Source organism: Accipiter gentilis, chromosome 6 (assembly GCF_929443795.1).
Source record: "Accipiter gentilis chromosome 6, bAccGen1.1, whole genome shotgun sequence".
In the NCBI taxonomy this organism is placed as follows: domain Eukaryota; kingdom Metazoa; phylum Chordata; class Aves; order Accipitriformes; family Accipitridae; genus Astur; species Astur gentilis.
This window is the reverse complement of record NC_064885.1, coordinates 15,915,050-15,942,214: the sequence shown is the minus strand read 5'-3', so window position 1 is coordinate 15,942,214 and position 27,165 is coordinate 15,915,050. Positions and strand designations below refer to the sequence as shown.

General features: G+C 45.7%; 2 protein-coding genes across 5 annotated transcripts in view; one reads left to right on the top strand and one right to left on the bottom strand.

Annotated features, from left to right (window-relative positions):
- The window catches only part of MAP3K13 (mitogen-activated protein kinase kinase kinase 13), an 84,169-nt gene extending 60,796 nt beyond the window's left edge, over positions 1-23,373 (top strand). For 2 of the 3 annotated variants that reach the window (XM_049802660.1, XM_049802659.1), the window contains exons 5-17: positions 2,589-2,772; positions 3,274-3,465; positions 4,267-4,425; positions 7,458-7,616; positions 9,284-9,392; positions 10,362-10,471; positions 11,676-11,792; positions 12,316-12,453; positions 13,461-14,199; positions 15,599-15,669; positions 18,164-18,461; positions 19,145-19,242; positions 19,331-23,373. In XM_049802660.1, coding sequence (XP_049658617.1) covers positions 2,589-2,772; positions 3,274-3,465; positions 4,267-4,425; positions 7,458-7,616; positions 9,284-9,392; positions 10,362-10,471; positions 11,676-11,792; positions 12,316-12,453; positions 13,461-14,199; positions 15,599-15,669; positions 18,164-18,461; positions 19,145-19,242; positions 19,331-19,367 — 2,411 coding nt within the window. In that variant the 3' untranslated portion in view covers positions 19,368-23,373. Of the gene's footprint in view, positions 1-2,588; positions 2,773-3,273; positions 3,466-4,266; positions 4,426-7,457; positions 7,617-9,283; positions 9,393-10,361; positions 10,472-11,675; positions 11,793-12,315; positions 12,454-13,460; positions 14,200-15,598; positions 15,670-18,163; positions 18,462-19,144 lie in introns of all 3 variants that reach the window. The other variant, XM_049802661.1, reaches the window with a different exon arrangement.
- A 1,283-nt stretch (positions 23,374-24,656) lies between these two features.
- Positions 24,657-26,983, bottom strand: TMEM41A (transmembrane protein 41A). 2 transcript variants are annotated; one of them, XM_049802690.1, is made up of 5 exons: positions 26,828-26,983; positions 26,583-26,736; positions 26,112-26,273; positions 25,429-25,567; positions 24,657-25,082 (listed from the first exon to the last, which is right to left on the bottom strand). In XM_049802690.1, exons 1-5 carry the CDS (start codon positions 26,923-26,925, stop codon positions 24,862-24,864), a joined length of 774 nt encoding a protein of 257 aa, XP_049658647.1. In that variant the 5' UTR covers positions 26,926-26,983; the 3' UTR covers positions 24,657-24,861. The 2 variants fall into 2 exon arrangements, with proteins under 2 accessions (XP_049658647.1, XP_049658648.1); XM_049802691.1 differs by lacking the exon at positions 25,429-25,567.
- Between the last annotated feature and the right edge of the window lie 182 nt (positions 26,984-27,165).

Sequence of the window (27,165 nt, the reverse complement as noted above, 5' to 3'; positions counted from 1 at the left end):
TAGTAGAAAATGCAGGTTTGCCCCACTAATGCTAACAAATCCTGGTTTTCAACTGAATGTAGTCCAGTGCTTTTCTCTACCAGCATCACTTTCTTTGGGGAGCTTTTCAGTGCTTGATAGCCAAACGAATTGCTGATGCTGACTGTCTCAAAATGTATTAACATGCTCCTGTACAGTGAAAGGTTTTTTTTTTTATTTTTGTCTTACTGTTGCATTATACATTACATATGGTTTGACTCTTCCTGAAATTCCAAAAGATGTGGGATGTTTCACTGATAGTTGCTACACTGAAATCTCTTTCCTAAATCATGCCGTTGATGATCAGGGTGCAAGTGGGATATGGGAAAGGATATATCTTACCAAATAAACATGAGGTGACTTTGCAGGAGGAAGCACATGAACTTTTGCTTACTTTGTTTACAATCTCTCTCTGCCTTTGCCATTGTGGAGGTTAATAGGTAGTATTAAGAGCAAATTAGGCCTCCTAGGTGATAGCAATGTAGTTACCTGTTACTGTTCACAAACCTCGTGTGCTTCAGGGAAATGGCAATGTTGCGTGCCTTGTACAGGAAAGGCAGTCTTCTCACATGTAAAGAAACAGCTATTTCAGTACAACGGAATAGTTTCAATGTTGCCCATGTAAAAGTACTGTTCACCAACAAACACAAAAATCAACTGTATTTGCCACCTTGTTTAGAAGCAATGCATTTGTGAATTAAGTGGAAATACAGATCTTCCTTATTTTCTTTTATTTTCCTTATTTAATGAACTGTCTTTTAATGTCTAAATATCTAAAGAATTAAACACCAATTATAACTATTATGACAAAAAATTGCTTGAATTGTTTGGTGTAGAAGAATGCTCATTATTTTAAAATACTTGAATGTCCTGTGGTCAAGATAGTGGTCACAGCATGTTTAATGCATCAGTTTCTGTTAGGTTCTTACATGGACAGGCATTTCTTGCTTCAATACCAAAGGACACATTTGCTGGTAGGCACTATCACCTTCACAGTGTCATAGCATTCTTGAAAACTGAGGAGAGGGATTATCTGCGGCAAATCCATGGTTACTGGGGATGCTTCATTATAATGCATTTCACTTGAGAGCTGCATGCGCTGTTCTAATATTTTTGTGTAACATAAGGTTGCAAGTGGATATATCAGTATGAGAAATAGACTTGTCTCTGTGAAGAAACTTGTGCTGAGGATTGAACTTTGCCCTGCCAAGTCAAAGGAAGTTTTTGCTGTATATTAACAATGGTTTTTCTTCTAGTTCAGTGAGCAGAATGAGCACTGGGGTCTGGCTCCAGATGGGAGATGGCTTTCCTTGGCCATGCCTGGAGAGCACTCATTCAGCAGGACACATCCAGCTAGTGTCTGACTGTCACAGGAATGATTTGACGGAAGGATTTGAATCAGGATCAGTCCAGAGACAGTTTGGGTATATAAGTTTCTCTTTGGTGATGACAGTATCTAAAATGGGCACTTTTGCATAATCCCAGTTGCAGCCCTGGGAACATCCCAATGGCTTGGAGACTGGATGAAACAAGAAGACACATCTTTGTAGTGATCTGAAATAGGGGTCTGTATAGGTGTGACTTCCTTTTATTTCAGAAATCAGTGGGTTACTTGTTGTTTTTGCTGCTAAATAATTTATTCTCTAAACTTAAATATTTATTGAGTTACAGTAAATAAATTATTGCTTGCCATTTATCTTGTTGTTTGTGGGATGTTAAGGTAATTTCAAGGTGACTCACAGACAGCAAGGCTTTCTGTTCTGATGGGTACAACTCTCTTGAAACAGTTTATACGGTGTTACTGGACCATTCCGGCAGTATCCCTACAAGATGCATGTGGGTACCTAAGAGGAGGAATCCCTTAAGATTTTTTTGCCTATTTGACACTGATACACACAATATTGATGTGGGAAAGACCTGTTTCTGTGACTGGTGGTTGTTAATGTGCTTTGGGTTGGGTAACTTGGTGGTCTGTGTTTTACAACCTGCCGCTTCTGACTTTCCCTTTTATTTCCTATTTTTTCCCTGTTTCAGGGGGAAAAACCCCCTCAATGTTTTTTTTTTTTTTTTTTTTTTTTTTTTTTTGTCGGTTGTCAATGTTAAATGTTTCTTCTCACCTATGCTTGTCAATGGGGTCGTGTACCTTATGAGAGGTACCATCATTGTTCAGTTTTGGAGTAGAGGACCACCTCCCTAAATTGCCAATCCAGTGTCCCTGATATGTTAAATATATACCTGTGAAGCAGCTGCGAAGTCGAAGCGGCTTACTTGAGTGGTTAGCAGTGGTGGTGAACTCTGTTGAAAAAGCAGCTGGGAGAACGGGATGGAACAGGCTGGAGGCAACTGTAATTGGGGGGAGGAGCTGGATGAAAGGGATGCTGGGGCTGAGCTTGTGCAGTGTGTGCCTCAGCTGTGCCTGTACCAGGAGAAGGCGCCATCTACTACCTCCAGAAAAGTCCACCTTGAGATTTAGCAAGGCAGATGGCAGGTGCTGTCGTGGTGTGATCTTATAGCAGAACATTTTGTGGTCTTGATCTTTTACGTTATCCCCTTTTCTTGCCTGTGCCTAGATACCTGGGAGGTCCCATTTGAGGAGATCTCGGAGCTGCAGTGGCTAGGCAGCGGTGCACAGGGAGCTGTTTTCCTGGGCAAATTCCGGGCGGAGGAGGTGGCCATCAAGAAAGTGAGAGATCAGAACGAAACAGATATCAAGCACTTGCGGAAACTCAAACATCCTAACATCATTGCATTCAAGTAGGTTATGAAACTTGTTAGAAACATACCTTTATCCAGGAAAGATCCATTCACATATGTACCCTGGCCAAGTTTTTAAAATCCAGGAACTAAGCTGTCTCTAGGACAAAAAGGGTGGTCATTCTTCCTCTCAAATTGTCACACATTCCTATGGACAACCCCCCCCCCCCCCAACAAAAAAAACAAAAAACCCCAAACAACTATGGACACCATTCCCACCCAGTGCTGCACTTTGCATGCAGGCTCACAAAATGCATACTGTGAACCCTACAGATCTGCAGGTGTGGAAGTTGAAGGAAACCCACCCCTGTCATCAGTGAGGTTCCTCCTGTGTGAAGCATGTAGGAAACGTTCCCCTTCCTGTTCAGTAAGGTGGTATTAGCAGAGGCTTGCCAGGCAGAGTAAAAAGGTTATTCTCCTGCCCCTTGATTGCCACCTTTGAGAGTTGCTCTGGGACTTTTACTTCACTGATCCTCACTAGCTGTGTGTTTCCTTTGACAGGGGAGTTTGCACTCAAGCCCCATGCTACTGTATTATCATGGAGTACTGTGCACATGGACAGCTCTATGAAGTCCTGCGAGCAGGGCGGAAAGTCACCCCTCGGCTGCTTGTGGATTGGTCCACAGGGATTGCAAGTGGGATGAATTATCTGCACCTTCACAAAATCATCCATCGAGACCTCAAGTCACCAAAGTGAGTCTCTAGCTATTTAAACATCCCCCAGTTGTGGTTGTCTTTTTTTTTCTTGAGGAATAGTTTAGAGTTAGGTCAAAAGCCCCGTTATTTTTTTTTTTTCTATGTCGACTCAAAACTAATGAGAGTGAAACTAATGAAACTTGTTGGCACTCCCTCCTGTGCTGTGATTTAACAAGACTGGAAATTTTACCAGTGTCTTACATGATAAATAGCAGTAAGGAAGTATTTCTAATGATTTGATGGTGTCTGGCCCTTTTTGAAAGTGGGATATTCTTTTGCCTTCTGCTTTTTTATTTTTCTTTCTTATTTGTTTTTTTGTTATTTCTTTGGTTTTCTGGAATGCATCTTTCTCATTGCTCTGTTGCTTTCTGACTAAAACTATCTGGCTGCTTATATTGTTATTCCCTAGATGTTTATCACTTCTTTAGCCTGTGAAATGACTGTGTTAAGATAATACCTTTAGATAGTTTACAGTGCAGTTTAAGGTACAGCTTTACTAAAATTTTGAAATGTCCCCAGATACAGTGAATCTTCAGTGACTTGTTAATTTGCAGTTTTATCAACATTGATTTTTGACTTTCAGCATTTAGAAATGCATTTGAGGCACAAAACACAACCACCCCGAAGAAAGTGAGTGCTTTCATTGGTGAAAATGGATAATCTTTTTTCTTGTACTGCAATTGTGAACAGCATGGCCTCATCAACTGCTCGTGTTGATTAAGAAGGGATTTACTCCCAGTGGCTGTTGTGGTACAAGAAAAATTGCAAAATGCTGATTTCTTTTTTTTTTTCCTCCAGCGTTTTAGTTACACATACAGATGCAGTAAAAATTTCAGATTTTGGTACATCTAAAGAACTCAGTGATAAAAGTACCAAAATGTCTTTTGCGGGAACTGTGGCTTGGATGGCCCCAGAGGTGATACGCAATGAGCCTGTCTCTGAAAAGGTGGATATATGGTGAGTAGTATTAATGTTTAAGTATCTTCACCTTCTGTTTAGCCACTTGGTTTCCCAGCACTTTACATATTCAGCACTCTTTTCTCATCCTAAGCATGAGGATAGTTTGCTCTGTGGTGGACTATCCCTTTCTCCATCTGCTGAGTGCCCTGAACTTTGTTACTGAACCATGGGCTATAATGGAAAGAGAAATTACATACATGCGCAAAAGCTGGGTGTTGAGATCTGAAAGTACCTAATGAGACTCAGTGCAGACTATCTTGTGTCTTGCAGTAAGCAAATGCAATGTTTCTTCCCTGTGTTGTTAGTCAGACTAGAGCTTTCTTCCGCTCCTGGTACTCAGGGCTGCCTCAGCAACTTCTGCAGCCAGGGTATTTTTCACTTGCTTTCTACCCTCTTCAGGGCCACACTTGAGCTGTAGGGAGGCCCCTACTCTGCTGCCTTGAAGGGTCTGACCACCTTTTGCTTTCTGCACACTGGGCTTGGCCATTACATGTACAGCCACAGGTTTACAGTCCAGTGAGTCTAAGCCTGGATCCAAGAGGGAGGAAACCAGGGTACATTGTAAGAGTTTTGAACACCCATTTCCATCCCATGTGAAATGTACTCAGTGTACAAAGGAACACAAGGAAAGGTTCAGATCTCTGTACTATTAAAAATGCTTGAGAGAGGACTTGGCCTTGGAGCTCCTTGGGGATGCCTCTCCACAGGTTTCAGGGTTCTCAAGGGAACTGCATCTCTGTTTCTGCCTTGTTATTTCTGCATATTAAATGTCAGTAGCCAGGACAAATGTCCTTCTCCCTGCTTTACAGCCAGGATGGATTTTCCTTCTTGTGGTTTTTCAGCTTCAAATGCTGTCACCTCCCTTATGCAGCATGAAGCTGCAGGTCAAAGCCGCGGGAGGTTCAGAGTACAAGTTGAGGCAGACAGCAGGCTGCTGCTGGTGTTTTAGCTTGGAGCTAGGTCATGACTTTAAGTCAAGATTTCCTGTAGGGAAAGGGAAAGTCTTGTAATCTGTGGTATACAGCTCTTCTTATGCCCACAGTGTTTTGTGTGTTCATTTCATGTAGATGTAGCAGGCCATAGCATAGCCAGCTCTTCTAGGGGAAACTCTTGGGTTGTTTTGGAAAGAAAATACACTCACCATTTGTCTTCTGTGCTCCTCCCTTTGAATCACAGGTTCATGAGGAGGAATAGTGCTGGATTTCCACTCTCAGCTTTCTGTCCTTTAGAGTGGCTTGGGCTCAGAAATATTGTGTGGGGCATCATGTCCAATAAAAACCAACTGCTAACTCTGCTGAGGAGCATGGGCACAGCTTTATTCCTTTCCTCAGTGATTTAGTGATGTTGCTCTTTGGTGCAAACCTAGAGATACCTTTGGTGCAAGTTTCTTTCGAGTCTGCTGCAGTGGTGATTGCTCAAACTCCTTGACATCCATTCCTCCCCCAATATGAGTAAAAGCAGTGTTCATGAATGCTGGCAACAAATGAGAACAGTTCCTAAGCTGCTTATATGTCTGCTCTCTCTCATCTTTAACAGCATGCTTAAAAAAAATAATCTATAATCTTATCAGGAGTCTTGAAAATCCCTTGTCAGTTCTTAATCATAACAAAGCTGAAACCAGATGGGGTTTCCTGGTAGTTTGTCCAACCACCTGGATCCCTGCTTTCCTGCAGCCCACGGAAAAAAATTTTGAGGGAAAAAAATATTCAAATTGTGCTTGTTTGGTTTTTGGGTTTTTTTTCCCCCACATGATTTGAAGCCAATGGGCTTTGAAAGTGCAACATTTTTCACATGAAGTTCTGTTTCCTGACTGATGGTTGTTCAGAACCAGGCAGTTTGTCCCTTAGATGTTCTTCTGTACTTAATAAAAGCAACTTGATGTTAGTACAAGCCAAACCCACGCTTCTCACTTTTCACCCGGTTTGACTTGCCAGCAAGCTTGGCAGGGTTGGTGTCCCACAGATGGATGGGGCATGCAAGTAAGGTGATATGTCTGGGTTTGTAATTGAGATGGTTGTACCTTACCTCATATCGCAGCCTGGTTGTTAATGTGCAGTAAGAGTGGTGTTGGTTCTCAGCAGCATTTTGTTTACCTCTGTATTGACTGGTTTGCATTGGGTGAAGATTGTAAATAAAACAAATAACTGTTTGCTGTTATAAATTAAGGTTTTGGACCTTACCGATCATTTCATTAAGGAAGAAAAGCAAAGTGAGTTTTCTTACCTTTATTTTTCAGTTCTTGTAATAGGAGGTTCTTTTCCAGGCAGAGTTCTCTTAATTTTTTCTTTATCCTTCCTTTCTTCAGCACAAAAGAAATATCAGATGAGACTGCACGTGCTTTTGATACTGATACTTAGGCATGTTGCGTTTGTTTCTTAATTTCTGTGTTGCAGTAGTTGTAGCACTGACTCTCAAACCTGTGAAACTCTTGCCTAGTAGTACACATAACAGCAAAGGGAGCTTTTGGCTAGGGGGAAATGTAAAAAAACCCACAAAACCTTTGTTGTGTTGTCTCTGTAAGACACCAGACACTAGTTCTATCTGTCCAGTAGTAGATGACATGTTCTTACCAATAAGAACAGTCAAAAGTCTATCTCAGAAAAGCTAACTTTCCTTTTCATTTCACAGGAGTAAGATTTAGTCTATACAGAAAGTGTACTTTCAGGATTTTTAAAATCTCACAAAGAAATAGGAGAGAGTGAGTGAGATTTAGTCTATACAGAAAGTGTACTTTCAGGATTTTTAAAATCTCACAAAGAAATAGGAGGAGGAGAGAACACCAAACCACACCAAACCAGTGTGGTTTGGTGTTCAGCCCAGTGCTGGGGCAGAGGAGGAAGAGTTACCTGGTGTGTGAAATATCTACTCTTGGTTAAAAACTAGTACATAAACGCTATTGCACCTACTTGCGATTTCAGATCAGACATGCCCATTTCCCTGTTTTGCCAAACTGTTCTTTTCAAGCTCCAGATGTTTCTGTTAAATTGAATTCACACAGAAGCTTTTATCCTGGTTTATTTCTTTATCAGGTCATTTGGGGTAGTTTTGTGGGAGCTGCTTACAGGAGAGATTCCCTACAAGGACGTGGACTCTTCGGCCATCATTTGGGGAGTGGGCAGTAACAGCCTGCACCTTCCTGTCCCTTCCACCTGCCCAGATGGCTTCAAAATCCTCATGAAGCAGACCTGGTAAGAGCCTGAACTGCACAGACCTAGGGCTGGCTCCCAGCTCTTGCCAGACTCCCAGTAAAACCAGAGTCAGGGTGGGACTGTTGAGCCCAGAGCAGAGGGCTCTTAAATACTCTCACACGTGTCACGAGAGTGGTAAGTTTTAGCATTTTGGATTCTGCTTCCTTGTAGCAGCAGGCTCGGGCCCCAGAAAGACATTTGGAGCTTAGAGGAAGTAGGAAGAGACCTGTCTGGTTTGTTGGGTGGATGGGGCAGGGGAGGGAGCAGGCAGACACTGTTGAGATGGGCTAGTGAGGGGGAAGGAGTTGAACAGGAGAGAAGTTGGGGAGTAGAGCTTGATAGGAGCCCTAGCAGTGTGACAGTTACCCGTGAGTTGCCTGTCCAGTGTGAATCAGGAGCAGGCAGCATCAAAGTCATCTTCAGTAGCCTTCACAGAGGTGGTTGCTTTGTTGTAGCTCTGGGAAGAGAAAAGGAGCTGGAAGGAAAGTAGGAGTAAAATTTCTTTAGGCCAGCTCCAGAGTGAAAGAAAACTATTTTTCACTCTGAAACCCCTTTCTAAGTGACTGGCTTTTGAACTGGACAAAGAGAAATTGGAGCTTTCTGGATGAAACCAGGATTTTACAGGTATAGGTATGGAAAATGCTTTCAGTTTCCTCCACATGCCAAATCAGAGTTGAAATTCTTTGTCTTTGGTTATGCATTAATGCTTTTGTCTTTTTAATTGCATTTTGACACAGAATGTAAGTGGTCTTCCAGCGTTTTCCCACTCCATGAGTTTTACCAGCCATCCTCTCAATGGCAGAAAGCCAAAACCAGGCCAGAGCATCTATGGATCTTTTCAAGTGGCTGTTTACCCCCCTGACGCTGAGCTGCAGCAGGTCGTGCTGTTGCAGTGATCTGTGCTGAGACATGGTCTGCCTGGCTGTGCCTCTACGTGGGGCTGCACAAGTCAGGAAGCAGTGTGTGCAGCTCTGAACACCGAGTACATATGCTTGTATCCCCACCTAGTGGAAGTAGGTGGTTTGTAGGGGAGAGGTGGCTGAAAAAGCTGTTTCTTGTCCTGAGCACTGAATCCATTCAGCAAGTCTGGTGGGTTCAGTCCTGAAACTCGAGTGCTGGTCTCGTTTCTCAGATACAAACGGTTTTGTACTTGAATGTGATCTTAAAGAGATGTTCAGTGCATTACAATACTCTGTAGGCTCAGTCATGTACTATATGGCAACATGAATACATTTGGTGTTTATAGACTCCCTGTTTTGTTGAATGTAAATTATCATTTCTACTAGATTGAGTATTCCCATTACAAAACTTGGAAATAAATGGGATAATGTACTGAGATTTGTTTCTTCTTGACAAACAAGTTAGGAACAGTGTCAGTTTGTATCCTATCCTTCACTTTGTAATCACATTTTCCTATTTTAAATGGTTTTAATCTCTTTTTGTTTCTTCAGAATAGATCATCACAAACCAAAAACTGAATACAAAACAACTCTAGCCCAATAAACTCATATTCAGCAAAAGAGAAAATCAGAAAAGCTCCTTTGCTCTAATCTGTCAGCTACACCATTCAGAGAATATGTTCTATTGAGAAACCCTTTCAGAAGGGCAGGAGAAGCTAGCAGTATTGACCTCATCTCATGCTTGGGTACTTGTCTGTTTTGCTCCAGGCAGAGCAAGCCTCGGAATCGTCCCTCCTTCCGGCAAACACTGATGCACCTGGATATTGCATCTGCTGATGTGCTGGCTACTCCTCAGGAAACCTATTTCAAATCACAGGTAACTGGAGAATGGCTGTAGCCCGTGAGTACTAGAGTTAGCTCCAAGGATCTGATTTCAGAGGCTGCACTGAGTACAGCAAAAGACGAGATCCATGATTTCAGTTTGATTCCTGGGGAGAAGCAAACTAATGGGTATTTTAAAATCTTTTACCCAAGCCTTCACAAACCGAGACATCTGCCAACTTTAGTCAGAAACTCGATATTGTCTCATTCGCTTCTCCCTGAGACTACTGACTTCAGATGTTCTGCTCCCAGCTATTCTCCCAGTGCTGTTGTACAGGAGACCACAAGACTGCTGAGAGTGGAACCATTGCATTTATAGTGAAGATGAGCAGGACAGCCAGTGGAACAAAGAGCTGTTACAGGGCAGTGAAGGGACTCTGGGACTTTCAGGGAAGATCTAAAAGTATGTTTTTAGAGATTCCTCTGAGTCTTACCCAGTGAGCTATTGTCTGCTCCCAAGAAGGGAATGAGAATGAAACCTTGCCTCCAGAGGATCTATACAGTGTTAGGGTGTATGTGAGGAAGCAGGTGTGTTTATTAAAGCTGCAGGAAGCAGGGCTTCAAGGGGCAAATAGAATTAGTATCACTCTAGTGACAGTCATCATTGTTAAGAATATAGGTTTCCAAATCATTAGCCTTTCTGTTTACTTTAAATGCTAAAAGGGAAGAGAATGTTGTCTTAGGATGAAAAGAGCTTTAGGAATTTTAAAAAATATTTTTTAGAAAATGCAGATATGTTTTAAGTGATCTAATTGCAGAACAAAATTGGAAAAACCATTTGAAAATGCTGAAACTAAACATGCTGCAATGTTTTTACCCAAAATAATTTAGCTAACAGAAACACATTTTCAACCCAAACCTGTAATTTTCTACAGACACAAAGAATGTTGCCCAAGGGTTTTTCTTTGGTGCAACCAGGCATCCCAATCCTTTGTAAATACCTGAAAGTAAATTGCTTCTCTAGGCTGAATGGAGAGAAGAAGTGAAGAAACATTTTGAGAAAATTAAAAGTGAAGGAACTTGTATCCACCGGCTAGATGAAGAATTGATTCGTCGTCGAAGAGAAGAGCTGAGGTCTGTTGACAGTCTTTTCTGTTTACTGTTTACTTTTCCCAGCTAGCCTTCTCTTTTCCAGTTAAATGAACCCAGCTCCCTCAGCTTCTCTTCACAGGGCATGTGCTCCAGCCCCTGACTGTTTTCATGCTTCTCTTGTACTGAGGACTCAGTATTCCTGCTGGCATAAATTTGGGCAGCCTAAATTCCTTGTGAGTCCAGAAACTGAAGTTCCCACAGGCATGCCCTAGGCCTTGAGCACTGCTTGGCTGAGGGAAAGCTATAGAGAAACGGTGGAAACTGTCCCTGCTCTTGGGCAGTCTGAACTGTTTGTTCTAGGCAAGAGGGGTAAAGGCTTGTGTGTTTACCAGGGAATATTTCTGCCTGAGTTTTGGTGTTTGTGATAACAACGCTAAAGCAGGTACATCCATCTCAGTGGAAAAGTCACCTTGCAGTTTGCTGTGAGCTTTCTCTGCCCTGATACTTTCTTTGGATTAGTTATTTCCGGAGAAGTGAACACACTCCCAGCCCACTGGGAGTGAATGCACTGTCAGCCCACTGAAATTAATTTTGAACATTAGACCAACTTAAAAATGAAAGCGGAATGTTTATTTAAGAAAGAAAAGTGTTATCGTCTTTTTTGCAAATATAGTTATGACAGAGAAACATAAAACAGCAAGTAGCAGTTCTGTATCAAACCTGAGAAACCAAAGGAAACCTTGTTCAGCCAGTTTGATGTAGTTGTTGATGAGTGTTCCCTAGCCCTAGGGAGCTTTTGATGGTCACATCTTTCAGCTGTGGTTCAAGATGTCTTCTGCAACTATACTATAGCTGTAGGGACATACTGCTTTCTATGAAATACAAACAGATTATTTCCTTCCCCTGTTTCTTTAGAAGCTGGTTTAGCCCCTTCTCTGTGCAAATAGGATGATCAGGGCTTGGTCAAAGGTCTTGTGGTTGCATGTGAGGCATTTGCAGCTTCTCTAGTGAGAAGTGTTGCCAGTCTTTGAAGACTGTTAAATGCTTTCTGAATTATATCATGATTCTTTGCTTTATCAGGCTCTTAACTGTCATTCATTGTTAGCTCCATCTGGGGTTCAGTGCAATACAGCGGGCAAATTTGACTTTTAGAAGGCCTTTTCCTAAAGCACCTGTACTTTGCCTTATTCTTCTCTCTTGGTCCATGGACATCAGACTGTGGAATAATGACTCTTCTGTTTTTCAGACATGCATTGGATATCCGTGAACACTATGAGAGGAAGCTGGAGCGAGCCAATAACTTATACATGGAGCTCAGTGCTATTATGCTGCAGCTGGAGGTCCGTGAGAAGGAGCTCATAAAGTATGTATCTCTGGGCATAATGGCATGCCATGCATGTGGCAATATGCATACAGGAGGAAAAAAAACAGTGCTTCATTTCTAAACCGCGTAGTGGTACTTGTAGATTTAGTGTCCCCTGACAAACTTCCAGGGTAAAGAAAGAGCTGGCAAGCAGAGAGAGGCCCCTTATGAGTAGATTACCACAGACCACTTAGTGCATGTATCTTTACCCAGTGTTGACTGACTGGGAGAAAGGCGCCTTTCCCATTTGGTGTTGGGATCCTTTGGCCCCTTTGTAAAGTGAAAAGCAGTACTGTTTCTGGATTGTGCACCAGGGCCCTGTTCCAACTGCCTGATCTCTGCAGAGAGAATTTAGAAAATGACTATGTCCTTTCCCAGAACAGCATGCTGTGTTGCACCCAGCCATAGCTGAGAAACAGGCACGCAGTGTGCTCACAGTGGAGCTGTGTTTCTGTCCAGCAAGAGCTGCAGTTGGATAAAGAGAGAACTCATCTGGTTTTCTTTTTCTTCCCCAATGTTTCAGGAGGGAACAAGCAGTGGAAAAGAAATACCCTGGGACTTACAAACGCCACCCAGTCAGACCCATAATCCACCCCAATACAGTGGAGAAGCTGATGAAGAGGAAAGGGGTCTCCCATAAACCAGGCAGCCAGACTAAACGGTAAGAAGTAACAACCTAGTTCTGTGCCAGGAACCAGCGGTAAATCCTCACTGAGAGGCAGCTTACTTCCCTTTGAGTCTGATGACAACACAGGACTAAGCCAAAGGGGTGTTCACTCCTGGGCCTGGTCTGGTCCTCAGAACACAGGACTAAGCCAAAGGGGTGTTCACTCTTGGGCACGGTCTGGTCCTCAGAACCACAGTTGTTTAATTATCCCTTCTAACTGGGCAGCTCTCTGGAACCATTTGGTCCATATGATTTTTTTCACAGGTGATGGTGCTTTGACAGGAGGTATCTAATGTGTGTCCAAGCAAATATCACGTTTGACTTGAACGGTAATAAGCAGGGTGAGGGATTGTGGAAATCAGCCAGTCTGCAGGAAGGATGGATTCATTGTTGAGGAATTAAATTGGGATTTGAGACTTGGGAATTCATTATGTCCTTTCAGCTATTTCTCTTCTGCTTGACTTTCAGAAAGTGAGATTTTCTAGCCCCGCCCCCCGAAGAGCTGTCTATTTTATTTTCCCTTTTCTGGGATTTCCAGGAGTTAGAGTCCTGATTAACAGTGAATAATCACTTCTGAATTAATATTTACATGTGCTTTTGAAATGAGCAGGCTGATAACTATCAGCAGATTGAGACCCTATTGTGCTGAACATTGTATATGCGCATAGTAAGAGACATGCCGTACACCAGGGTCTTAGGAGGGAGCTATTTTGGGAGCAGAACGTCAAAATAAGAGCGGAAAAAGGAGAGTACGTGGCAGATATTGGAAAAAGCAGCAAGTAAGGAGTGTAGAGCATGATGGGCTGAGCAGAAAGGACATTGAGTGGAGAGGATCAAAGGAAACTAAATGCAGAAGTCAAACATCTGAAGAGGAGGGAAGCCTGTAGATTTTAGGAAGCAGAGTGTGCTTATGGCTACAGCTGCCTTTTCATCCTGGCTCTGAGCCAATGTCATTTCTTAGTTTGTGGTTTAATGTGTAACTTCCGCTGACTGTCTCTTAGGCCAGATCTACTGAAGTCAGAGGGAATACCCAGCACAGAAGCAGCATCCAATGGCTCACCAGTCTCAGGAAGTCCCAAAATGTCAACACTGAGCGGCAAAAGCCGCTACCGCAGTAAGCCACGTCACCGCCGAGGGAACAGCAAAGGCAGCTACAATGATTTTGCAGGGATCTTGAAAAACCAGCCAGTGCAAGATGATGCACCTCCACCTCATAATCATTCTCATCATCCTGGCCTACCGCAGCAACCTGGCCACAGCCATCCCCATGGCCATCACTCACGGCTTCATGCCCATGGACAAGATATTGCCAACTGCGCAAACAACTTAAGGTACTTTGGCCCTGCAGCAGCGCTGCGGAGCCCTCTCAGTAACCATGCACAAAGGCGGATGTCTGGTTCCAGCCCTGATCTCATCTCCGCTGCAATGGAGGCAGATTGCCGAAGGAATCTGGAGAGCAAAGAAAGCAAAGCTGATCATTGGGAGTGTTGCAAAACAGATCCATATAATTCTTGTCTTCAGTGCAGGGAAGAGGACAGTGGTCAGGTACAGATGTCATCTGTTGAAACAGGGATGAGCCATTCTCAATCACCAACATCTGTTTCCCTATATGAAAATGCACAGTTCATTGAGAACATGGAGGAAGGGGGCTTCAGCAGCTGTAAGTCAGCATCTGCCCTAGGCACTCCCCAGCACATGGCTTCCTCAGTGCTACCTTGCAAAGCAAGACCCGTTCAAAAGGTAAGGACAAAGCATAGTGACTGGACAAAAAAACCCCAAAGCTTACTCCTCTTTTCCCTCTCCATCAAAAGAAGTTGTGTAGCGAAGGCTGGTGTCTGGATATAGGATAGCAGCAATGCCGTATTTCCCACATACCTGTCTGAACTTTGCTCTGTGATCTGGACATACTTTTAAAGTCAATTTTATTGAGAGGTACTGTAGGCATACTGGAGCACACTGCATATAATGAGGGTTGTCAAATGTAGTTTTGATAGGGCCTAGTTCTGTTGCGTGCAATTTAGCTGGTTTTCATTTGAGCTGAAACTTGGTCTACTGAATTTTTATTGTTGAAACAGTCTCAAAATGTTTTCAAGCCTTTCTCAAAACAAAGGAAGGGGTAAATGCATTCTTTTGGTGATGTTAAATATCATGTAACTGTTTCATTGAGACTCTGTAGTGCTGCTGTGCCTCAGAACAGAAATTCAACAATTGCCGTGGTCTTGGGAGCATGCCTTTTGCTGCACCTGCCAGAAACTGTCCCTCTTAACTGAAAGTCATAGTTCTCATGTATTTTGTGAAGATTTTGCAAGAGTCAAAAAGGTGTTACGCCACAGTTGTACAGAAACAGTTCTTTTTCACTCCTCCTGCTTCCATCCAGGTGGTGAGAGAAGTAGGAACCAGTCTGAGCGGAGTTCAAAGAGCCCGAAAACTGGGCCTGGGTGGAAAAGTGAAAGAAAAGAGGATGAGTACCAGACCAAGAGTGTGGTTTGTGCCCCGAATGAAGGGAGGAGGACCTCGTATTACAAGGGGCTGGGATGAGATAGAGGCTGAGTCTGAACTAGGGGTTGGCAAGTTGGATAGGATAGGAGGTGGCTGTAAAAACCAAGAGTGCAGGGGGTGGATTTGGATGGGAGGAGGAGAATAAAAGGATCTGTGTTCACTGAGGTAGAGAAAGGAACAAAACTCAAGTTTTCCTACTTGGTGAAACCCACCAGCAAAGGCTGTGTCGTTCCCCATCCTGCTCTATGATGGGCTCATGTAGAAGAGGGTTGAAGTCGTAAAGCCAAGAGTGCCAGATCAGCTCAATAATTTATGTGGATTTCAGTATGATACTAATTACTTGATTTGCTTCTGTAAAAATCCAGAATTTTACGTACTCAGTGACTCCTGAAGTACTCCAGTGTATTTCAAAGTCAATCACTCCAAATTCAGAAACGGCAGCATTAACACCTCCTGAAATAATCTGCTGGTGAGAAGATGTCTGACTCAGTTTTCACTGGTATGCAGGTTATTTTCTTGTCTAGATTGTTGCAGCCCGCTGACACAGTGACTTTGTCCTGGAGGACCAAGGGGCAACCATGTAGTTGCATGTTTGTTCTTTCACAAATGTGACACCATTCTTGTCCTTGTTTTCTGTCAGAGTGGTGACGACTCTTCAGAAGAGGAAGAGGGCGAAGTAGACAGTGAAGTGGAATTTCCTCGTAGACAAAGGTAAAAGGTGAATTCAGTCTAATCTGTCTTTGGTGGGACAAAACTCAGGAGGAGAACTGTCATAGCAGCTGCACACCAGCACTGAAACTGTGGAAGGTGCTGGCAAAAGAACAGAATCTCATTCAGTGCATCCCATCTGGCCTCAGTGATCCCTCATGTTCGCTTGCTGTTTTCAGCCTGTTTTGAGATGTTATCTCCAGCACAGCTTTTCTGCTGCAGGCTGTTTGTAGCACAACTTGATCACACTTGATAACATTATTCAGCCTATAAAAATAAGCTGCTGCATCTGTGTCACCAGAATCAGACTTACTGGATTTGGCACCCTTTGTGAACTCTTTCAAATGCTGTTTATTAACTGTTGCTGCAGTGGGGCTGACTCCAGCGTCTTCATAGTGGAATTCAAGTAGGATTGAAGATCTAGGTGACAACACAGCAGATCAAATTTGGCAGTGTTGTCTGTAAAGTAAGAGACTTGAGGGAGTGTTCCTACCTAAGCATATGTAATAGTCTTTATGGTCCTGTGCTCAGGAAAGAGATCATGGCATTGGTGCTGCAGCTTTGTGAAAGCAGCTGCTTGAAGTGCAGAAGTGATCCAGTGGGCAAATTGGTTAAGGGTTGTTAGGAAAGGAGCAGAGAAGAAAATAAAAGATTCTCTGCTGCTGTATACATCCACGGCACACCTGCAGCTGGAATCCTAAATGCTACCTTCATTGCCCCAGCTCAAAGACCATGGTAGAATTTGAAAAGGTACTGAGAAGTGTGACAAGAATGGTTAGAGATGGTTTCTGTAGAAGAAATTAAATCCATGAGAAATCTTTGTCCAGCAGGAGGAGAAGCAATACTGGAGATGCGTGAAATTGTGAGTTATGTGGAGAAAAGAGACAAGGAATGATTTATCTCATTCATGTTAGGGACACCTAGTGAAGCAAACAGGGGATTTAAAATGAACAAAAGGAAGTGCTTTTTCCATCCAAAAAATTTTCAGATGTGGAGCTCGTTGTCAAGGTACGCTGTGGAAATCAAAATGTAAACAAGTCATAATTGTTAAATTTATGGAGTGTAGATCCATCAGTGGCTGTTAAGCACTGTTATCCAGGTTTGAGCTTCAGCTCAGAAGTCTGATCTCCTAAATGATACAAACCAGGAAGATACACAAGGAGAAAGCAGGCTCTGTCTGCAGCACACCCTATTCTCATACTTTTCCCAGGTTATTGCTTCCTGCCTAGGATTGGAGACAGAACGCTGGACAGGATGAGTTTTCTAACTCATACAGTTTTTCTGTGATTGTTGCTTCTTTTGTGATTTACTAACTTAGAAAACAAATTGCTTTTCCTGACTTCAGTGTGATGACCTGTTGTGGGTCTTCTGGCATCTTCAGCCACCTGATATTTTGTACCATTACTGTTGAATCCTGGCATGAGGCGATTTCCATATTCAAGTAACTGTGAGCTTATTTTCTGAGTGCACATACCTAAAGTCTAGCCTGGTTGTTGGGATCACTGCCAGGTGGTGTGGATTTTCCCAGTTGAATTAGCTTGAACCCTACAGTACAGCCTTTCTTTGGGGAAAAAGGACTGTTAAAGAAAAATAGGCTCCAGGGCAGGTCAGCTAGTATGAACATACAACAGACAAGACCAAATAAGAACAGATGAATTTATAGATGCAGATCTTGAACTAAATTGTTCAAAAGGTGGTAGATCACTATAGCTTCAAGATGTGAAAGGCAGCCCAACACTTTGCAGACCTCTTGCTGCCAGCCTTGCAGATCAGTTATGACTCAGCTGAAGGTGTGTGCTTAGGGTGGGAAGAGGCTCCTGGAGAGTTGATGTAAATTTTTTTCTACGGATAGGACCTGTTTTGCTCAAAGACATATTTGGAAGGGTCAAGCCCTTAGCCCAGTGACGAGAAGCCACCAGGCAGTATTGTGTGCGCTGTGCCTGAGTGGCATCTGCTAGGGAGAACAGGACTGAGCAGCCTGGGCTGCCTGTTAGAGTGAGCCCTGTTCTTGTTGTGCTGAAGAGGCCAGTTAAAAGTGCAGGTGCAAAAATCTGCTCTGCATTGCATGCTTCAGAAAGGAAGATGAGAGGTTTGCCGGGGGAACCTGTGTTAAGGATGTAGCAGTCACTTTGCATTCACTGCGCTGCTACTGTGAGGATTTTGATTGTGATGTATGTCTCGAAAGAAAGCTGACCCTTGCTACCTGTCAGAAACAGGGTTCCGTATGTTCGAGCTGTAACGCTGTGCTGGCTTGCCAGCTTGTTTTTACTCTGTGCCATGAGACTGTGTGCAGAAACCTGTCCACTGAGAAGCTGTAACTTTTCTAGCTGGCAGTGGGCTCCTGGGGAAAGGCTCACCTAGGGCTGAGTGGGCACCAGGAGTGGGGTCTGTCAAGGCTGGTTGTAGGAGAGTAGCTGAACACAGCACCCAGGAAATTGCTTTTCCTCTACAATCGGAGGCACTGTGTTACAAGCTGAACTACTCTCCTGGTTTGCAGACCTCACCGCTGCATTAGTAGCTGCCAGTCCTACTCAACCTTCAGCTCAGAGAACTTCTCTGTGTCAGATGGAGAGGAGGGAAACACAAGTGATCATTCGAACAGCCCAGATGAGCTGGCCACCAAGCTGGAAGATGAGCTGGCTGAGAAGCTGGAGGACATGTTGTCCCAGACTCCAGAGATCCCCATTGAAATCTCCACCCAGTCTGATGGGCTTTCAGACAAAGAGTGTGCTGTGCGGAGAGTCAAGACTCAGATGTCTCTGGGCAAACTTTGTGCAGATGAACACAGCTGTGAGGTGAGTTGCAAGTTTAGTTATCCCCTCTTCCTTCTATTGAGTAAAAAAAATAAATAATAAATGTTATGGAAAGGAATTGGAGGGCCAGAAAGTTGGATGACTGCCTAGGAAATGCTGTGGTAGATGTTCTACAACAAAGCAACTGCTTAAATACCCAGTCTTTCTCATACTTGGCTGGAGGAGTAGGCAGGGGAAAGTAGCACAAAGAAAGCTGAATATAATTTGCCGGTCAAGATGAGTGTGATATTGGGAGGTTTGCAGTTGCACTAAGTGGGATAAAAAAATAGCACATAAAGCAGATAATTAAATGGAATGGATATAAACTGTCTGCCTCAAACTTATCCATCAGCAGCCTTGCTAACAAAGTTAGAATGATTTTCTTCCCTTTACTGTCTTTCAAGTGTTTGGGAGGGGTAGGGCAGAGCCTGCTGCACCATCTTCTCATAACTCCGTCTGTGTTTGGTAGTGCTCTGACCAGATATTTTTCTGCTGTCCCCTTGTTGGGGGGAGACAAGTGACCTTTGGTAGGGTGATTCTGTGCTGTTGCTATCTCCTGTGTGCTGCCAGTCTCTCCTTCTCTGCTGGTGGTGACCTTTGCCTCTGCTGTTACAGATTGGGATAGTGTGGTTGATCTGCAGTGAAGGAATGTTGCTCAAATCTTCCCCTTTCCTTTTGCTTTGCAGAACCCAGCACAGTTTGGAGAATCAGACTGTGACTCTTCTGAAGGGGAGTGTTCTGATGCCACAGTCAGGACCAATAAGCCCTGCAGCTCTGCTACTTGGTAATACAGATCTCCCCCAAAGCTTCCTGATACTGGCATTTTGATTTCCCTGAGATTCCACTTCATTCCCCTTCATCACACTTTACAGGAAGAGAAGATGCTTCTCCTTCCCACCCCAGGAGTGATTTGCAATAACCTGAATCTCTGGAAAATGTCCAAATGAAATTAATTCTCTTTGAGCATTTCAATCAAGAATGGCAGGGATGTATTTTATTGAATAATCTAGTTACTGTAACATGGATATTTATTTTTTTGACATTTTAACACTTTTTACTGTAAAGAGTGGATTGTATTTATAGACACACAGACTTGTTGCAAAAAAAAAAAAAGTTCAGAAAGCAAGCACATTACAGAGAAACATCCTGGGAGTCCTGCCTGGACAGCTTTGTGTACAAATGCAGGGGGATTCTCTTGCTGCTTTCACAGGGGACCAGGCCTCATGGCCCTGAAGACTGGAGAACAGATCAAGCAAACTAAACCACTCAGTCTTATCAAGTGAGGAAGCATAAAAAGACCTTCTTATAGGGTAACCTGTGAACAAAGCATATTCAGTATAACCAGCTGGGTCATTTTTAATCAGAAGGTGGACATGTTCCTGGAGAAAATTGGTACCGAGGTGCTAACATCCAGGGTCTTCTGAGTCGATACATCCCCAGGAATGTAATAGTGGGTTTTATTTTAGGGATTTTTAGTTTCTTTTTTTAATCAGCATTTTGTTGTGAGATCCTGCAATTGTATTCTAACCTCGTCCTCTCGAGAATTGGTATAAGAGCACTTCTTAACACTGTCCTTGCTTCACTCTGGCAGTGTCGATCTCCAGTTGAGCAGGGAAACCTCTTTCAGATACAGTGTGCCAATTCCCAGTTTACTTCCTCCTCTTACCTCCTGTCGATGTTTCAGTCAGTCAAAGAAATCAATCAAATCAGTGTTGGAAAAGCTAGAACTTGCAAACTGTGGAAAGCACATCCTGCAGGGCCTGAGCACTCTTCTGGGGAGGAAACTGGAGATACCTGTACTGGACTTGGAGAAGCAGTCTCTCGCCTACAACAGCATCGATAACCAGCAGAGAGCTGTGTGTTGAGGGGGAAGACTGGGAATCACTGGCCTAGATAAGAGCATCACCCCTGCTCTGTCTCCTTATTCACTGTACATTCTTGAAAGCATTAACAGCTGCCTGCCCTTCATGTCAGGCTTTGTGCAAAACAGGTCACACAGGGAATCTTGATGGTGGCTGTGGCACAGCTGTGTCTTGGGTGCACCTTGAGGCCCCTGTTTCTCCTTCAAGCTGAAACTCTGCAGGTGAAGTGAGGATAGTACTGGTTATGTGACAGGCCGAGGCATTGGCAGATGACAAAAATTTGTTTTCTGATAGAACTCATAGTGCCTTCCCTTCAAACTCCTACTCTCTTAAATCAATATTTAAAGAGAACAAAATGGTAGAGCACGTTTCCCCCACCCATAGTTGATGTCCCCCCCCTGCAAGAGCTTTCACTCTGCCCTTCCTAGCGTGCTGACTGGCACCACTGTGCCATGTGTGCGTGGTGCATGGCTGCACTGCTGGGTGCTGCTCTGCAGACTGGCACACCAGCCTGAGATGAACGGCAGGAATGGACCATGGACAGGTACTTCTGTTGCTTTGTTTGTTTACATTTTATGTTAAAATATTGGTTTGAATTTAACTGTGGTAATTTATAGCCTCATGGCAAAATGAAGGAAAATGTCTTACTTATACAGAGAGCAGTATTGTATGAGTTAAATTATCCCGTATTTTTAAATTTTTGTAGCTGGACTACACACAGATCTTAAGTTATGATGTTATTTTATTATTTATTATAATTTCTGTAGATCAGAAGGTTGGCTTCACCGCTAGCACAATTGTAATCTGTTTGTGTGATGTTACCTTCTCCCTGGTTGCTGGGGGGATGGGAGCAGAGCTGGTCTCAGTGGCTGTCAGTAGTTGCTGCCTCTTGTGATTTCTAAGGATGCTGTTATACCAGGGCAGAGAACCTGTCAAAGTGGGTCCGAGAGGGATGGATGCAGCCAGCCTCCTGGGTCCTGTGATATTCCTTGTGGTCAAAGCTGCAATTTGCTCCTGTTGCCGGTAGAGTTGGCAGCCCCTGAGCTGGTGGGGAGTGGTGATCAGGGAGCGAGTGGCTTTTGAATTGATGAAGAACTGTCACAAGACCCCCTGGCAAGAGCATCCAGAAGGACAAGTGGAGAGGAGGGCAGTTGCTCTGGGCAGTGGGTACGAGATCAGGGATGGCCAGCAGTGGATCCACATGGTGGATCACCCATGCAGGACCAAACAGGCTGCTGGAGAGGAGAGGGAATGACCAGCTCACCCCTGCCTGCAGCAGCAATACTCAGCTCTGGGTGCAGGCAGAATACCATGGGGAGTGAAGCTCTTTCCTGGCTTGTTTCTTCTCTCTTCCCATCCCTCTTTTCTCCTCCCAAATGTTCTCTGTCTCTTGGCCAGTGGCAGGAGGAGGTGGCAGGGCCAGAGATAGCTTTGCCATTGTGGTGTGAGAGGGGTTTTGGTGTGCAAGAGGTGGTGCAGATGGTTACTCAGGGGCGCAGGAATTTAGCAGTACAGAACTGTGTGCATGTAACATGCACACAAAGAGGAAGACCAAACTATTGCATGAAGAGAGGTTGAGAACTACCATCAAATGTCCCCCACAGCAGAGTATGCCAGGCCTTATGCCCCTGGGGAGACTCTGCCAACTCAGATTTGGCAGGCTTCTGGAGCTCCCACAGGCAAGTCCGTTTGCTGCCTGCAGGCTGTGCGATGTCAACCCAGTCCACGGCCCTGCGGTGCCCACTGCCTGTGGGCAGCACTGGTGTCCTAGGGCAGCCCTGTGGCAACAGGGCCAAAGCAGAGCTGCTTCTGGCTCAGGCCTGTCAGCATCTCCATGCAGGGACTTCAGTCTGCAATGATTCAGTCCCTAACAAAAAGATCCCAGAGGGGTTTTGGTAGCTCTGGTCTTTGCTTAGAGCTCCTCCACCATGTGATGAAGCTCCTCTGGGCTTGCAGAGAAGCATAGAAGCTTTGATATGTAGGATTTTGGGACCCTTCTGGGGCAGCTGTCCTGCGTATGTGCTGATTGTTCCCCGTCCTTGCCTGGGGACATGCTGGCCCATTCTGCAGCCTGTAAAAACAGAGCTGAACCCTTCAGGTTGTCTGCTGCCACACTTCGCTCTAGTTTTTTACATGCCCAGGTCATTGCACTGTTACAGTCCAGCATTGCTCCTCCTAACTGCTGCCTCCTATGCAGCATCCCTCTGGGACTGCCACTAGAGTTCCCCCCCCTTGCCTAAGTGTGTAACCCTGTACCTGTGGAGATGTAATCTCAGCCTCCCCCTGCACACACATCTTGTGCCCTTGGCTGTGTGCGGGCAGGGGTGGCTCAGCAGCCCCCCATGTTCCTGGGACAGTTGCTGTCAGTTCTGCAGGGGGTTATATAGGCATTTTCTGTAGTGAAACCCACCCAGAATTGCACATAGATGTGACCTCCACATTGCTGTATGGGCGCCTCTGCTGTGGTTCATCGCACTTACTCTCCTAGCAGGGTATGGGGCTGAGAAGCGTAAATCAGCCTGCTTCCTCCTCACAGTAACACCGCATTTGCAGGACAGAAGTAAACCATGGGTTCCCTTTTCAGCATCCCATCTACCCTGATCCAGTTCTCATGGCTGCTGACAGCTCCTGAACACTAGCCTAGATTTTCTCCCAGAGCTGAATGTTGCCTTTCCCACTGTCGTGTTAAGTAACCATTTCATCTTGGCCCTGTCCAGTAGTGTTCATCTCTTTCCTCCCTGCTCTGTGGATTCCTGATACAAACTTGATTTTTTTTTTTGTATTGAACAGTGTACAGTGATGGAAACAAGAACGACTATCAAAGCAAACAATGCATGGAATAAAAAGCCAGTGTACTTCAATGCTTCTCAGGCTTGTCTGGTGATCTGGGAATGGTTTCTCATGTACTTTGGGATAATGTCATGAAGCCTTTTAATAACTAACGTGATGTTAGCGAGCAGCTTGTTGTTACCTGTCTCTGAACACAGCTGAACTGGAACTACTGGGAGTTCCAAGTAGCGGGGCAGAGGCTTGGTCAGACACATGTAGCCTACCAAGCACCCAGGTGTCCCTAAGTGTTGGCTTTTGCTCTTGTCAAATAGTGATTTTTGCAATGGGATGTGGGGGATTGAATCTGCAACTGTTACTTCTCATCTTGGGAACCTTGCTGTCCCACTCAGTTCCAACCCTGCTGGTGGGGAAGGTGCCAAAATGGATGGAACGTTCACTCTGTCAGCTTCCTGAGTGCTCTGGGGTCTCCCATCTGCCCCCTTCCATGCCAGAAAGTTTACTTTGTCCTTCGAGTGGAGGGAAAATTCATGGAGAGTAGAGCAAGGAAGTGCAAATACCAAAAACCCAGGAGCATAGTATCATCCCTGGGGGCTACTGTTCTGCAGCAACTGGGACAGAGCCTACCTGCTTATTTGGAAACCTTCTAGTTATACATGAGCAAATGTGTAGGTTTAAGGATGCTTCTCAGTACAAATCACTGCCAGCCAGGCACATCCACTTCCCCCCTGCCCCCCCTTAGTCTTTGTGGGATGAGCAGCCACTGACAGACCTCAGAAGCAATCTTGTGTGTTCTAACATATGGATAATACATACAGGCAGCTTGCAGCTGGCCCCAAATCCTTGAAGATTTTGCTGCAGGATATGCTTAACATCTGAATGACAGAGGAAGAGCCTTCTACAGCTGTGCAAGCTCTCCTACAGAAGGTGCAGGGACCCTGAAACATCATTACTTTTTTCTCAACTTGGTACTTGTACTGCTGCGCCTAACAGCACAGAAGTGCACAGTTCATCATTTTAGGCCAAAAATGCTAAATAAGTATGGGTTTGGAGAGGGCAGGGAGAGGAGGGAGTAGGGTCTGCCTAGAGCTGGGAAATGCTGCTACTGGAGTGGTGGTGAAAAAGAGCTGCTGTTGCAGTTCAACACAGCACTGTATGCTATGGTGCCAAGGGATGAGGCTGGCCAGAAAACCAGCCTGCCTCACTCTCAGAGCAGCAGCTGTCTGCTGCCACATCAGTCACACCATCAAGACTAGCTGGGCTCACAAAGCTGGACTTGGTAGGAAGTGCAGGAGCCCAAGGGAAGCCTGTGACTTGGACTGGTAAGGAGACCACAGGGAGCATGGTGCTTGCCGCCCCCGTGTTCAAGAGCTGGGAGGAACTAAGCTGTGAGGAACATTCCTCACAGGATTCTAATACTCCTGATTTTTTTTTTTTTCCCCATTGCTAATACATTTGCAGTGGGCTGGCAACACCCTCAGCTACACTGGAGGCACAGGCTGATTTAAAGGAAACAGGCAAATTAACTGAAGTGTTCACAAAGCCCCTGTATAGCGCTCTCCGTGCAGATACATGCACAGTTAAACATTCATTAAAAATAAGAACCTTACGCCTCCTCTTAGACAAGAAGAACGATTAAAAACTGAAATTGTCCTTGGTCCATGGTGGCACTGAGCATGCAGAATATAACCCCCAGGAACAGAGACCTGCAGCTTTTATGAGGCAGTCCCCCAACATCTGGGGCACCTGAGCTATCACAAGCTCTTTTTGCCATTGAGTAACTGAGCATGCTTGTCTTCATCCAGCTTCAAGTGCTTCTTGCTGTATTTCTTGATGAGGGTCCCTGGTATCAATGCTGCCACAGCCATTGCAAGCAGTTTGAGCAGCGTGTCCCAGGAGAAAATGGCATCCAAAGAGGTGATTTGTGACAGAATGGCTCCTGTCTGCACACAGATGAAATTATACGGTGTAAGACCTGGAAGAACCAGAGAAAAAAAAAAAAAAAAAGAGCCTGTTAGCATCCCCCCCAGGTAGAATTAGCTTAAACATGTCCTTTCCCAAGGCCAGACACAGGGGTCTGCATTCATAACAGAAATAACGGGGTATGATTCAAAACTGCATTGGCAATGCAGACATATTTGCAGAATGCTCCAAGACCTCCAATTATAAGGGCAGCACAAAGGCAAACATTTAAATGGGGCAGAGTCACAGCTATGACCCTGCCACTCTATCTTCCCCAGCTCAGTATGCTACCTGAGGCTCGGTGACAAGGAGAGAGGCAATGTCATGCTGCCCCCTCAGACAGCCTCCCCAGGCCTTACCGATGAGAACAGAAAAGAAGAACTGGGACACAGGGATGTTTAAAATGGGAGCTGAGAGATTCAGAAACCAGTTTGGTGTCATGGGGAACAGCCTCAGGAACAACAAGAAGAAAAATAAGCAGCTCCTGTTCTCTTCTACCTGCCAAGAGAAACGTTCCAAATTATTTCTGCTCTTCAGACAGCAGTAACATCTGAATGGCCACGATACTAAAGTGAATGTCAGTTTTCTTCTAACATGCTGCAACATAGCATCGGTCCAGAACTGATGAAAAGTGGCAGCTTTATGTATGTATGTTCAGGAGCCTAATGGTGAGCCAGCATCTTCCATGCAAGTGATGAAAATGGGATCTAACCCGAATGAGAGATCGGGAAGTCACCAGCAGAGCCACCTCCAGCCATACAGTGCAGCACAGGATAGGTGGAGGCAGGTCTGGAGCACAGGGGCTTCCCAATGAATGCATTATCTTACTTCTGATTTTTCTTGGGACCTGGGATTTTCCATGCACCCCCTTTGCAAACAGCCTTGCTCCCTAGAGAGCAGTCTGCTCCTAGATTGTGTCAGAGGTGGCCCTTAACCGACCTGATGCATCCCCTGCGCGTATTCATTTTCTTACTAAGTCAACCCAAAAAGGCAGCCTCGCCCAGGGGCCATTCCGGGCATCTGCAGAACCATGGCTGCTTACCTTTCTTTGCAGCAGAGCCACTTTATCAGGAAAGTAGTAGACGACAAACTGCTTTCCGAACGCGCCAGAGAGCAGGTAGCAGAAGGTCGCTCCCACAGACGTTAGGGCTGAGCACAGCACCAGCCCGGTCCACGGCCCGAACAGCGCTCCAGCCAGAACGTTCTGCCAGGGCACAGCACCGAGTGAGAGGGAGCCCGGGGACACGCGCACGCAGACACGCAAGTCCCCTCAGCCTGGCTGCCTTCAGCCTTGGCCGCTCTGGCTTCTCGAGGCCATCGGGCAGACCAGTCTCCTGTCCCTGCAGAGCTGCCACTCACCCAGCAAGGCACCGACCTTGCACCTTGCCCCAGCAGGCAGGGCCTGGTCCGGGGCTGGGGGCAAAGGGCCCCTCTGAAGGCTTCGTACCGGCTCCCGCCCTGCATTCCCCCTCCCCCCCGGCCCCGCCGCCGCCCTCCCGCCAGGCGCCCGTACCAGGAGGCTGGAGCCGGGGATGGCGAAGCTCTGCTTGTAGAGGTAGGCGGCACAGAAGAGGGCCAGCGCCGCGCCCCCGTGCTGCCGCTCGTAGTCCCGCAGCGCCTCGGCCAGCTCCCGCAGCTCCTCCAGGTCCGAAGGGAACCGCAGCGGCCTGGGGCGAGGAGGAACACGGGGAGATCCGGAGCACCGGCCCGCCTCGCCTTCGCACCGCCCCCCCCCCCCGCGCCCGCACCCACACCCACCTGCGCGCCTGCCCCGCGCTCAGCCGGGACGACAGCAGCCAGAGGGCGGCCGTGGCGGCCGCGAAGACGAGCAACAGCCCGGCCAGCCGCCGCCACATCCCGCGATGGGACCCGCCGCTGCCGCCGGCCGGCCCGCCCCCGCCTACCCCGGGGGAGCGCAGCGGGACGCGCAGGCGCGGGGCGGGGCTGTGGGCAGGGCGGGCGCTGGGAGCTCCGCGCCTGAGGGAGCGGCGGGAGCCGCCTCGTCCCCGGGCGCGAAGCCAGCTCCGCCGCAGAAGCGCGCTTCAAAAACACACAACGCTGCCGGTTTTTTGGTCGCTTCTACAGCGCCGTTTATA

Excerpts from the sequence above, each read along its gene's own strand:
- TMEM41A (XM_049802690.1), bottom strand. The coding sequence starts at position 26,925 with ATGTGGCGGCGGCTGGCCGGGCTGTTGCTCGTCTTCGCGGCCGCCACG. Across the intron at positions 25,568-26,111 it reads TGGCTCTGCTGCAAAGAAAG|GTAGAAGAGAACAGGAGCTG; the intron begins GTAAGCAGCCAT and ends TTCTCTTGGCAG. Across the intron at positions 25,083-25,428 it reads CTTCTTTTCTGTTCTCATCG|GTCTTACACCGTATAATTTC; the intron begins GTAAGGCCTGGG and ends TGGTTCTTCCAG.